Genomic DNA, 14058 nt, shown 5'->3' on the forward strand with positions numbered 1-14058 from the left:
CGTTTGTTTACATATAAAAAAGTGAGGAACGCTACCGGGTGACCACTGGGGCTTTTTCCGTTTTTTTCACCATCAGAATGGATAGAGGAATACAGAGTATGTTAAGTTTACAGTGAAGATCATGAGATGATAATGGATGAGGAATAGAGAGTATGTTGAGTTTACAGTGAGGATCATGAGATGATGAAATCCATGCGGATGGGTTCGGGTTTAACAGAAGATATGTGGGTTGAATAATTAATTTCAGCTGAGTTTTTTTTTATCTTTCGAGTCCCATCACACTAACAAACTTCAATGAATGCTCTGGAAAATCAATATCCATCTTAAATTTAAGTTGTTCTTTCGGAGAATGATCAATGATAAACTACCAATAAAGGACATTTTGATGAAATGGGTGTATATTGATCCTCCGTGTAGCCTATGTCTTACCCAGAAGGAATCTATTTTCCATCTTTTGGTTGGATGTGAATTTACAAGGAAGATATGGGCTTTAGGCCCATTGGGTTTCAAATTAGATCATCTTCCATTCGGTTCTGTTAAAAAATTAGTCTCTTTTTTGCTTTAGCTTTGGTTTTATCCCCAAAAAAGACTTAGGTGGGTTTTTCTCTGTATTTATAATCACTAGTTATTTCCTCTGAATCACAGAAATAAAACAATTTTTTGTCACAAAAACCGGATTCCCTTACCATCCTTAAGCACATTGATTGCGAATGGAATCACTCACAATAGTCTGGAGGCACAGGTGATATCTAACTCAAATCAAAATCTCACATTTACACCATTGACGCCAAGCACAATCACCCTTATCATTACAAGTGGCACTAATAAGAAGAAGACATTGCCTGCATGGGCAATAGCTTTTTTTTCTTTTAAAATCAATGTATCTTATGTGAAGCGAATTATGTTTTGACAAGAAAAAGTGGTGAGGCAGAGGCTCTAGGCCTTATGAATGGGATGATATGGGCAAGGACCAAGAAGTGGACTGTGTATGTGGTGTGAAGTGATGCAGACAACCTTAAGCTGTTTTTTGATAAATAATATGACAAACTTTTAACCTTATGGCCAAGGACTCTAATTATGCTAAGTTGTGAGATGGATAACCATCCCATGTCTCTTAGATTTTGCAGTATAACTGGACAGATTTTTAGGAGAACTAAAATCTATAGCTTATGCAACTCTTAGTCCCTTACTACTAGGAATCCCATATATAGAGAGGATATGGTATGCAATGTAAAATATTTCTACGTAATGGACCTGTTTTCTTTTGGCTGATTAAAAAAAAAAAAAAAAGAGTATAATGGATTAAGCAGTAACTAATCTAGGGCCAAAGAAGCAATGGTTGAGCCCTTATTTGTAAGGAGTGTGAAAGCCGTTAATCTACGATCACCATGGGTAAAGCTTTTTTTGTTAAATTGAAACATTGTTCATGGTAGAGTTGGTTCTATAAACGTGTGAGCCAAGATTAGTGTGGTGTGCTGGTGTAGTAATAAGCACTTCTAGGCCCTTTCTTGGCTATTGGATCACTCCAACGCTTTGGGTACTATAAACCCTCTGCCATCCATTGTAGTAGAGTTGTTTCATGAGCACACATGTGGGGGGTTAAGCGTAATTTCTTGGAATCAAACAAACTTAACACCTCGGCCAATGAGACAATGCATTTCATAAGCCCCTGTGAGAGGGCGTAGGGCATATGTCCAGGTATTGTTCTTTTTCCTTTTTATTACTTCGCCACACAAGAAAGAAAAGGAGAGCCATCAATAATTGTCAATGTCTACCCCCCTCTTTACGAATGGTTGGAATTACCCCCTAGTTTTGTAATACCCTATGGACACTATTCAAACTCCTTGACCATCGGTGGGGAAAAACTCAGTCATTTACTTTAACGTAAAACGTGAGAAAAGGTATTGAAAAAATAACAAAATTTTTATATAGAGAAAAAATTTCATGTAAAATATCATTTGGACTAAATTTTTTATGATGAAACAATTTAAGGGGAAAAGAAATTCTCATTCTATACTCTTAACTAATGCACACTCCATTGCCCATAGGATTATTATTTTTTATTCGTTTATCTCTCCTCCCTCACCATTGTGGATCCCTTATACGTGTGCCATTGGTGTGGTGTGGGAGATTCCTCCCACATCAGCAACTCGGGGAGCCTCTCTCATTGAAGGAAATTGGTGTAGTCCCTAATATTTATCTATTTTCTACTAATAAAATTTGATAAGGTGAATGAATCATGTTCTAGGTCATTTTTGGGGGTCAAGTTACATAAATGAGGCTATCCGGCGATCCAGGGCGGAGGTCAAGCGCAAGGGAAGTTCTTTCACCATTTTCAGTTCAATGTTTGTGGCAAGGCAAGGGTTTTCCAGTTTCTTTTCTAACCAATCACCATTGGAAAGCACCACAGAGAGAAAGCAAACTGAAAAAGGAAAGACATCAATCAATCAATCAAATCTTATGCCAAGGTAGAAGTAAAGGTTCTCTACTCACATATAAAGTTTCAGCATAAGGTCATGTATTAAACAAAACATTAAAAATTCTATGGGTACCAACTACCAGAAAGTTACTTGGACAACCGAGGGAAGCCTGGACATACATGGTAAGTTATTCCATTGCGTGGGATGGTAAATAGTTGAATTTGAGATGTGGGGATTGAGTGGGTTTTCTTCAATCCTTTTACAAGTATCTCAAGACCTACCTCCATTCATTGTGCATGTATATGTAGTTCCATTATGCTTACATGTGAATGGAGTTGGGAGAATAATCCTACATTGATTATCCCTAAGGCCTTCCATCCCCTCATATACCTATGAGTTCCTCCATCCAATAGTTTGAGGTTTTAAGATGGATATTTGAATGGATTACCAAGGGGATGTCTAGACATACATGATAAGGTATGTCATTTGGTGGAATTGCATTAATTACATAAAGACTCTATCACCCATCACTACCCCTAGTGACCACCAAGGGATCCTAGCTTGCCATATGAAAGTACATGTGTGTGGGTCTACGTTATCAAGGATCCCTCACCCAAAATACCAAGGAAAGTGACTCAAATATTTAATTACTAAGTTTTAGAAACTGAAAAGTCTTGTTGTAATCAAACTTGGTGAAAAAATCGTAACCTTTTATATATATATATACATATATATATTCCTTTAGTATAATACATTCTTTTTTCAATGAAGGTAAATTCTTATAATTTCACATGTGAACTTAAAAATCTTGTAAGATAATGGCAACTTCTTAGTAATGGTATAATGGTAAAATTCTCTTTTTTATCCATGATTGAAAAAAAAAAAAAAAAAAATAGAAATGAGATGAAGGATAATCAAAAGAAGGTAACAACTTTTAAGTTCACCAATTTGGTGACAACGAGGAGCTCCCTTTAGAAAATTATAAAATTGCTGCAAGGGAAAAATTAATAATAACTACAAATAGCAATGTTGCAAATATTAAGCCACTTCATTGGTTCATTTTGGGCTAAAATTGTATGAGTGCACGGGACAGTTCCAAGTTTCTTTATCATACGAACCTACCCATGTCTTGCCACGTGGTGGGTTATAACTCAAACTTTTTAAACTAAAACATATTGGATATTGAGACTCCCCTTTGTTGTCTGGTTGTGGTGGAGAGTAAAGGGTGGAAAATTATCATAAGTTTTGGAATTCTCTCTCTCTCAACCAAAGTTTGACTTGGAAGAGTTTGGTTAAGAAAAGCAAGGCCTAAATAGGAATAATTCCTCGTCTTCAGGATCTGCCATTCAAAGAGTCCATATTTGAATGTAGTGTCTTCCTAAACCTTTGGGTGGATTAGGATTTAGAGGTTGTTCTCTCCATAGTATGGCTCTTTCTGTCAAGTTAGCTTGGAGGCTTTCAAATAATTCTGGTTATTTGTGGGCTGAAGTTCTTGAGGCTAAGTATTATCAGATTCTTCCTTGTTCGACAATAATATGATGAAGAAATCTCTTGAATTGGTTTGTTGAATAATATCTGCTCAATCTTCTTTTTCCATTTGTGCTGAACCTTAGATGCCTGTATTACAAGGCATTTTGCACTCCTATGAGGTACCAATCCCCTATTACTATAAAGAGTGTGAATGAATTTATGTTTGGTGGTCACTGGAATGTTGGTCTCCCTTACTCCCTTTCCCTCCTTGTATTGCTTAGGCCATGTGTAAAATTCCAATAGTATCCCTGTTTTGGCCAGAATTTGAGTCCCCCCGCCCTTTTGGCCAGGTTAGTTGTTATGTATTCAGGCTGAATTAGGGATTGCCTATTCCCAAGAAAGAACGAAAATTTGGAGTCTCCTATGGAAACTTCGATTACAGCCAAAGTTTAGGATGTGTTTGGTTACATAATTTATTGGAGTTTTATTTCGGATTTGGCAATGAGTCCATAGAGAGTGTTTCTATTGAATGATATTTATTTTAGGATTTTTTGGAAAATTATTGGGTTACCCATCCCGATTTTTGTGATTCTTTTGAATCACTACTTAACATGGACTATTTATATGAGGGTTAGAAATTATGTGTTTCAAAAATGAGTTTTGCTATTTACCTTATTTCTCAAATGAACCACATTCAGCTTTACAAGTTTCAAATGAATTAGTATTTCTAAGTACAACCAACTCAAAAAATACCAACAATCAAAAAAAAAGAAAAAAAAAAAAGAAGAGAGAATCTCGTTTCACTAGAAAGACTTACTAATGAATTAGGTAACCAAACACATCTTTAAGGATTCTTTTTTGGAGAGTTCTATATTATGGCCAATTAGCTACTAAAGACCGTCTTGTGAATATTTTTTTTATCTACCATTTAGGGGTCATCTAATCATTATTTGTGATGGTTGTTAGATCTCCTCAATCATAGTAGTGGTTGGGCTTCTATTATCTTATTCCATTCAAAGTTTCACTATATAGGCTCCGTTTGTTTCAGCATGTAAAATTTTATAGTAAAATTGAATTTTCCAGCGTTTGTTTTTCAGTTGGAAAAATTTTCATGATGGAAAATTTTAACAATATAGATGCATTTACCGGAAAATGCCCCAACAAATTTTACGTTTATAAGGCTCTATTTGTTTCAATGTAAAATGTTACGCGTAAAATTTTACATGTGAAAATTTTACATGAGTGACAATTTTCCAATGTTTGTTTTCAACAGGTAAAATATAAAGTAAAATATCATTGAACCATATAGGGGAGGGGAGATGCTATAACTATGGTTGTCCAAACTTGCTAATCATCTTTCATTGAAGATTGTAGTCCATGACCACATAGGTGGGATGCAATTTTCGTGCAAGCTATGACGTATTAACAATGGGCAGAGCATCTAACGTGGAGATGTTACTGATTCAAATTTTGGATCAAAAAGTCAGGTCTCTTAAGGCATGAATAATATTTTCTACATTTGCACCTCCAAGCTTCTGAATAATACTATATTGTCACAGGTGTTCTTGATAGGACCGGTACATGAACTAGCTTGCAGGTGTACACTTGCTGCATTTCAAAATACTTTGAGCCTTTGAGGCAACAATGACCGAACACCTCTTAGATATCTTCTCGTCAAGCTAATCAAAGAAGGCTCCCATTTTCCTTCACTTTCTTTCATGACTATTCTACTGTCAAATTTCTGTTTGGCATTTAATCAAACAGTTAACGTATGATAAGATGTTATGTAACTTTACTCTCGAGCATTCTATCGAATATCAGGCGGGCATAATCTGCAACTACAAATGGGCGGCTTATAGTCGTTGTAAGAACCTGTCTCTTCTTTGAATACAACAGTAGATAGGACGATTCCAAGCTCCAACATCATAACCCTTTTCATTTCAGTTTCTTCATAAACCTCTTCCTTGGTGGGAGTACTGACTATTTCTTTTGCAAATCGATCCAGAGTATCTTACCTTGATAAATCATTCCTTCACTAGGGCTCCCCTCCGTCTCTGATAGTTTCTTCTGATCTTTCTCCTCTCTGAAGTTAATAATACTAACGAGTACAATTAGATCTGTCTTATAGATGAAGAGTTTGAATGGGAATTTCAAATTACAAAGTTGTGACTAAGAGAAGGGGATCACGAGAGGGAGAAGGAGAGAAGAAGAGATGAAGAGAGCAAGAGAGGATAGCCTTGCAACGGGTCGCCAACACACTATTGGGGTAGATGATGGTAGAGAAGCCTTCAGGGAAGATAATGGAAGAGATGTCCTTGATTCTTTTTCTTTCGGTTTTATCGAGTATTTCAATTTTATTGGGCAGAGTTGTAGTGTTTTACGAGCATTTTACGTCCATTTTATGTTTCTTTAAGTTGTGACTTTTCACTACCTAAGTATCAGGCAAGGTTTGCTCCAAATTATGTCAAAAGGGTTCAAGCAGGTAGAGATGTGGCTTGGATAATGATGAACTTTGAACTTAGGATTCCCACACTATTCATTCCTACCTCCACCAACTCCCAAATAACCAGCACAACCTTGAAGATAGGTGGCTTTAGCCATTACCTTTGTTTGAGAATGTGAGGTGCCTAGATCCATCATTTTTTTGTTTTCGCTAACGAGGAACCCTTTGAACCTGTTTGGCTTTGCGGTTTAGGCCCAAGGGTAAACCCCGGTTACATGCAGCCATATCCAACCTGTGTAACAAATCAGTTGCGAGAAAACTCGAACTAAAGAAGTCTGTTAAAACACAATGTCTTTGGACCAGTAGAGCAATGTGTAGCCTAGAACCACCATAGACACAAGATAGTGAAAAGATACCCCCTTAGCTGGTCTAGCACATGCATGAGCTTGTTAGATCGTTATCAATCTCTCTTCCATAGTATCTTTTCCCAATTGCAAAAGTTTTACTTTCTATATTACATGAATTGTGCTGCAGGATTTGTTCTGCTTGTTTTAGGGACCTCTCTTCCTTTCTTTTGATTAGTAAAAAAAGGTTGTGGTGGTTGCTTAGCTTTGATCCCTATACTCCCATTGTAGGAACCGGAGTGATTTCAAAAAATGGTATCGAGATTGATAATGGCATTGATCAAGTTGTCAGACGGTTTTGTTTTCTAATGTTGATTAAAAATGTAGTTTTTAAATAAATTTATTTTTAATTACAACCAATCCACCGATATAAGATTTGCGTAAGTATTGATATTGGGCAATGACTGTTTTTAAATCATGGATGAAAATGTCGATATCAAGCTCCCATTAATTTGGTAAGTTATGTTATCCCTACTCAATTTTCTAGAATCATTAATGTCTCTTCCTCAGAGTGTCAAGAATCGGTGAATTGAATTTGGTAACTGCTGATTCGGATCCGAATCAGAAGAACTAATCCCAGTTTTTGACAAGTGAATCCGATTAATTCTTGAATAAAAACATCAGAATCATTAGAATATTCTCTGAATATATTGATTCTAGGGAAGGATGTGAGTTTGAAATCGAAATTGTCTATCAAAATCAAATCGAACAATTTACATCAAAACCATTTACATCTGTTTCATTAAAATTTTTAAAGATAAAGAAGTTGTTTGAATAAAAAGTTTAAAAACATAAGAAAACCATTTAAAGCCATGATCTCCACTTAAATTAGAGATGCAGAGATGGAGGATCAAACCTGAAATCATGTGTTTATCCACATAATTTCCAATTCGTCCTAACCAACTGGACAACCATGAAAGAGGGATTAACACCCCTTAATTTTAAGATTTTTTTTTTAGATTGATTCAAGCGGATTCCAACACGTTTTTAAGCCCTGCTCATTCTCCTCAGTGTCCTGCCACTAATATACCCAATTGCTTAATCTACAGGTAAAGGTAGTAGGGGCACTTCAAATATATCCATATGGGGGCGGTAGCAGGTAGCAGGTAGCTGCAACTTGCAAGGGTCCCATACTTCCATTTGGTTTGATTTCACGCTAACCACGTGATTTTTTTCCCCCGAGGGAGAAAAGCATTCCATTCCGTGATTTCGTGCGCTTCACTTTCCAAGAAAATCTGGTAACGCACTTCCATTTCTTCCAACTAAACAATATCCAAGATTCCAAAGCTGATACATTAGACGTACGGTTCCACACTTCCTACCAAAAAAAAAAAAATATATATATATATATATAATATGGGACTTAAATTAATTGTGTTTATAAAGTAGTTTCTTGGACCAGTTTAGGAGTTGAACCCTAGATAGACCATGCTGGTTTGACCAGTGTATTGATCTTGACAAGTAGAGATGGCCCTTGCCGACCGGTTTACTGTTAATTAGGTTTAGATACTTTTGTATTCTACCACATTGGTTTTTATCTTAGTTAGTGAATGCTTGAAAGGGCAGGTTAGCATAAGCTGGTAAGGGACTTAGCTGGTTGTAGCTGAGTCTTTGAACAAATCAATTTTGGTATCAAGTTCCTAATCAAAAAGAGTTAATTATCATATCCGATATCTTAGAAGGGCCACAAATAGTATCCACAGAAACCAGAACAAGACCCATATTATTGTCAATCCTACAGAGTTCAACCATCTGAATAAATTTGGTTCAACTCGCTAAGTCCAATTATCTAACACAATTTAGTCTATTGTAACCTATCTTTTCTTAAAATCCTGTTAATATAATACACAATTTATTTCTTCTAATGAGGGTAAAATATGTCGTTTCATATGTATGCAAAAAAGTTTTGTGACAATTTCTTAAAATGTTGTAACAGTAAGTCACTTTCAAAGAATTTTGAAAATCCCTTTTTTAACGACCTAAATATTTCTTAAGAATAAGATAGAATAAGATAAGGAATACCTAAAAATAGATTACATGACATGACACCTACCCGAAGGTATCATTAAATCCTTTAAAACAAGAGGATCAACTTCACTCTAAAGGAGGCGGTGGTACGTTGCTTGCCAATACCTCCACGTATTTGCCTCTTTGATATGGAGGACCACACTCGTATATAGACTTGTTCATCAATTCACTCGTTAGGGTAGCATTGGGTGGGGCCAGCCTATTTTTTCTATCAAGTTTCCTTGGTTGCGGTGTGGCGCTCTCATTTTGTTGTAGTGTCTTGTAGTTCTTGTGGGTGTACCTCTTTCTTGTTTTTAGAGGTATGATTGCGATACTTTGTCAAGTTATTTCGATTCTCTACATATCGGATTCGCGACTTGACCCAACATGGTAAGGAGGAGAATGAAGCGGCTGATCTCAATAACCGGTCGGAACAGCAAGACCAGTGCAAAACTGAAGGTATAGTTTAATCCCACTATTGTACACCAGTATGGTACATATATAAAACGTTCCCAATGGCCTCCAAACCGTACGTATTAGTCTATTATGTGCACTGTGATAGGTGACCCTACCCGTATGCGGCCATCTAAAGGAAGAACCCACTAATACTAAACCATGCGTTTTTCATGCCAGAAGGTGGTGCTTATGGACCTAACTTGGAGAGTTGTCTTACATATATGGTCCTTGGGGTCTACCTTCTAATCATGGATCATCACAATTCTTTTATCTAACAGTGTAAAGCAAAAAAGATGTAAGGCGTGTGGGGACCACCATATGAGGATGAATCCACCATTAATAGAATCTTAAAAGTGATGAGATAATTCCAAATAAATGGTCTTAATCATATATCACTCTTTTCATTTGCTGTCCTTGTACATCAGATATGCTTACAATTCCCATCTCTATTCTGGTAGTAATGCAAAAGATTCTAATCTGACTGTTGATTTCACGGTATTATGGTGCTCCCTTCACTTCTAAGTCATTTCTCTTGATCAAATTTTTAAATTATTTGCCAGACCGGACATGACGGTCGCATTCAAGTGGGGCAACGTGACTCGGCGGTCCAGGCACGTGCAAAGTTGATCAAACCTAGAACGTGTAGAAATCTCTGATTCTCTCAGTATATATAGACCTCACTAGCTTCTTCATTCTCTCATAATTCTTGAGTTGAAGTCAAGGGGAAGAAGAAGGATACTTTGTTTCTAGAGTTTGTCTGAGTATGAAGTGCATAGAGAGGCCAAAGGTTGTTTTGGTTCCCTACCCAGCACAAGGCCATGTCACACCTATGGCTCAGCTTGCCTTGGCCCTCCGTAGCCATGGGTTTGACCCAGTGATCATCGTCCCCGACTTCATTCACCGTCGAATCATGTCTTCACAAATTGGACAAGATGATGGGATTGTGTTCATGTCCATCCCAAGCGGTTTGGACGAGAACGAACCAATCAACTTCTTCACTATTGCATTTGCCATGGAGAGTAACATGCCAATCCATCTAGAGCATATAATCTCTAGGCTTGATGATGATGAAGATGGTGGTGTTGCTTGTGTGATTGTTGATTTGGTAGCTTCATGGGCTATCGAAGTTGCGAACCGTTGTGGTGTCCCTGCAGCGGGGTTTTGGCCTGCCATGCTTGCAACGTACCACTTGATCACCTCAATTCCAGATATGATCAATGTTGGGCTTATTGATGAGTTTGGTAAGATTATCTATCTAACCAAGCTCTCTTATTTTCTCTTTAATTCTTTCCTATTTCATTCTTGTTGAAAGATGCTTTTCATTTACATCTAACAAAGAAATTTCATATGCATGAAATTTCATTCATTTAAAGTTGGAACGAGTTTTCCTTATGTCACAGTGAAGGAGGAATTCCTTCATCAATGACTATCATTCCAGTGGGATAGGTGTATGATGGTACATTTTTTTGGAAAATCCCTTTTCCGCGGGTGAAGGAACACTTTGCCTTTTGAATTAAGTTAATAGCTTTATTTCCACTTTTTCTTCTCCAACCCCCTTACGTAATTAATACAAAATGGAGAAGTGCAATAAAAAAATAGAAAGATTAGAGGGAGATGAGAGGATTTTTCTTTTCTTTGTGGGTAAATAGGGAGATGAACTTTATTTACAGAATAAAAAGGGGGCGGTGGCGGGTAACATGCGTCTGAACTGAATTTTTTTTTTTTTTATTTCTATTTAAAGTAGGTCAACTTAAATCTCATATAAGCCTCTATTTTTATCAAGTTTTAAAATCAGGTAAACTTCTAAGAATGTTATGAGAAGACCTATGGAGTATCCGAATATCCATTGTATCCGAATATCCATTGCATTAAGTTAGAGACATTTTAAATAATAATTATTAGTCTGTAGTCATATACTAGAGGTCGTTGGATATTTAATTTGCATTATATAAATAATTTGGTTTTTCATCAAGAATTTGTTATTCTTAGATACTATCCAATAGAATATTTGTTATTGTAGAGTTGATTTGAAGATATCATTTTATAAAAGCTAATTTGAGAAACTTTGTATATTTGTATAGTATTTTCTTTGATCTTCTCGAAATTTGACTTATCATTAAATCATATACTATATTCAATACCATCTCATGCAATATTGTTGATTAGTCAAAATGGTTCTAATTGGCAGGTTTAACAAAATCATAATTATGAGAAAAAGCAACCTTAAGGGCAGCATCGGCCTGCACCTACACAGAATGGGAGACAAAATGACCTTCTTGCGCCTCCTGAAGAGCGAAAATCCAGCTCATGCTGATTTTTCTATTAGTGCTCCCATTGGCCCTTACACTGTTGTAAGAACCATGTTGTCTTCTAAGAACCCTCTCTCCATAATTAATAATAAGATCTTTCCACTCTCCCTACAGCTAAGCTGTTTAGTTTTAGGACAATTTGATTGGATTATCAGTATCTTCATGGTAACATCCTCTACCAATAACTGGTTCAACCAGAAAATCTGGTATGGTCTGGTCTGTGTAACTGTTGCTTAATCATTGTTCTTTTTTTATGAGATTATAAGGCCCATGTGGAATGCCATGTTATAGTTTAAGAAACATGTGCATCATGATTTGGTCGGAAATATGGATCAGTAAAATATAAGTCTTCAAGGTTGTCAAGGCATTAAATCTTCATTTGTTTAAGCAATCACGGAATCTAATATGACCAATAATGATTTATATTGTTTGATCATGTATAAAAAAATACCAATAACGGTGTCATACACAAGAATTCAAGTTCACAAAATCATTAGTTTTTTCAGTTGCTTATGATATGGATATCAAGGTTGAAGTCAAAGGTTGCAAATCAAATTTAAAAGATGGCAAAGATAAGCCAAATGATGAAACAAAATTAGAAACCAAAACAACCTATCAGGGTTGGTCTAAGACCATCTGATAATAACATGGATCACTATATACTGAACCAGACCAGCCACATTGGCCCGGCTGGTTCAAGAGAGAGGGAGTAAGGTTGAGCTGCAAAGTGCATGCTGAACCTGGTTCGGTCCAAAGTTGGTCACACACTGGTTGGACCACTTAGTATGTTAAAAGTAAACAATCTTTTTATTGTTCCTGATCCAGACATTAGCTGATCTCATTACTTGATGGTTTTTGTGCTGATTTTGTGCTTTGGCAGGAATCCCTCAACATCAAGGTGAAGGATGCTTTCTACCAGGTCAATCTCTATTGAGTACTACAGATCTACCATGGTTAGTGGGAGATTCCGCGTCACAGAAATCGAGGTTCACATTCTGGTTAAGGACTTTTGATAGATTGAGAGCTCTCCAATGGCTCCTTGCAAATACTTTCCCAGAAGGATATGATGATCAGAAACAGAACTACCATTCAATCAAGAGCACCCAAGATTATCCACTTATATTCCAAGTTGGACCCTTAACTAGGTATTCAGGAAACAAGAACCCTAGCTTTTGGGAAGAAGATAGGAGTTGCTTGGATTGGCTAGATAAGCAAAAGCCTGGCTCAGTCATCTATGTGTCATTTGGAAGTTGGGTGGGAACAATTGGGGAAGAAAAAGTTAATGAACTTGCATTGGGGCTTGAAGCCACGCGGAGGCCATTCATTTGGGTTATATCGCCTACGTGGCGAAAAGGGCTACCTATGGGATACTTGGAGAGGGTGGCTAAACAAGGTAAGCTGGTTTCATGGGCTCCTCAAAAAGAGTTGCTTCAACATGAGGCAATAGGATGTTATCTCACACACTGTGGTTGGAATTCTACAATGGAAGCCATAGAATGTGGTAAGTCCCTCCTGTGCTATCCTGTCTCTGGGGACCAATTTGTAAATTGTAAATATATTGTGAAAGTGTGGGGGATTGGAGTGGAAATGCAAGGTGATGGATGGAGAGATGTTGAGGAGGGTGTGAAGAGAGTGATGGAAGAGGTGGAAGAGATGCAGGAAAGGGCCTTGGAATTGAAGGAAAGGGTCTTTGGTGACAAGGGTAGCTCAAGAGCTGCAGCTAGTCTGACAGCCTTTGTAAGTGATCTCTGCAGATCAATATATTGACTAGTACAATTATTGTTTTCATCAAACTTTTGTGAAAATCAAATTAAATATAGTAAAAAGTTTTCCTACACCCATTGAGGATGCTCCATTCACTATTTTAATGCTCACAAATCCCTATAAGGGTTTAGTACCTCCCATTTCCCAATACCACCAGCTCACATTTCAAGCCTCACGGTGAATGGATTAGTGTAGGCGCAGGAAAACTTGGTCCTTCCTTATATAATGAAAGACTATCAAATATGGGTTTTTTAGGGAAAGTGAAATAGGTCTCTTTGTGATCATCAATCCTATCCAATCAATTAAATTTTCTGAAAATCATTAATTATCCCATTCATTTAAATAGTTTGGGTGAAATCATAAAACAAATAATGGAACAATAGGTTAGTCACAAGTCATGTGGGCCACATATAATGAAATACTAAATTCCTATAATAAAAATAAGATTTCCAAAAATTTACAACGTAATATATAGGGATAAAAAGTGTTGCCCGACCGTAACTGCGAGCCCTCTCACATGGGACAGTGAAATGACCACTCGTCCCTCCCCTTGGATGTTTGTGTGTGCTCCCATTGGCCCCCGTGCTAGTGTAGAGGACACACACACACACACACACACACACACACATATATATATATGAATTCCATGTGCTTTGCGGAAAAAGAATGTTTCTCGGTCACGTGTCCCTTGCACCAACGAGGGGGGGGCCAACGAGGGAGGCCATGCGAGGGCTTCCAACAGGAGGGGTGCAATAGTCATTTCATCCCTTTGTGTGTGAACGTAG

The 14058-nt window shown here is 37.1% G+C and overlaps 1 protein-coding gene across 1 annotated transcript; it reads left to right on the forward strand.

Moving 5' to 3' along the window:
• Window positions 1–9913: 9913 nt before the first annotated feature.
• On the forward strand, window positions 9914–13350 carry LOC122093578 (UDP-glycosyltransferase 82A1-like). The gene is made up of 2 exons (XM_042663932.1): window positions 9914–10441; window positions 12390–13350. The coding sequence occupies exons 1-2, from the start codon at window positions 9964–9966 to the stop codon at window positions 13274–13276; spliced, it is 1365 nt and encodes a 454-aa protein (XP_042519866.1). The 5' UTR covers window positions 9914–9963; the 3' UTR covers window positions 13277–13350.
• The last annotated feature ends 708 nt before the right edge of the window (window positions 13351–14058 follow it).

The sequence above is a fragment of the Macadamia integrifolia genome, chromosome 11 (assembly GCF_013358625.1).
Source record: "Macadamia integrifolia cultivar HAES 741 chromosome 11, SCU_Mint_v3, whole genome shotgun sequence".
Taxonomy (NCBI): domain Eukaryota; kingdom Viridiplantae; phylum Streptophyta; class Magnoliopsida; order Proteales; family Proteaceae; genus Macadamia; species Macadamia integrifolia.

Bases quoted from the DNA above. Each gene is read 5' to 3' on its own strand.
- LOC122093578 (XM_042663932.1), top strand. From the start codon at position 9,964: ATGAAGTGCATAGAGAGGCCAAAGGTTGTTTTGGTTCCCTACCCAGCA. The intron at 10,442-12,389 runs GTAAGATTATCT...GTGCTTTGGCAG, and splicing joins TGGGCTTATTGATGAGTTTG to GAATCCCTCAACATCAAGGT.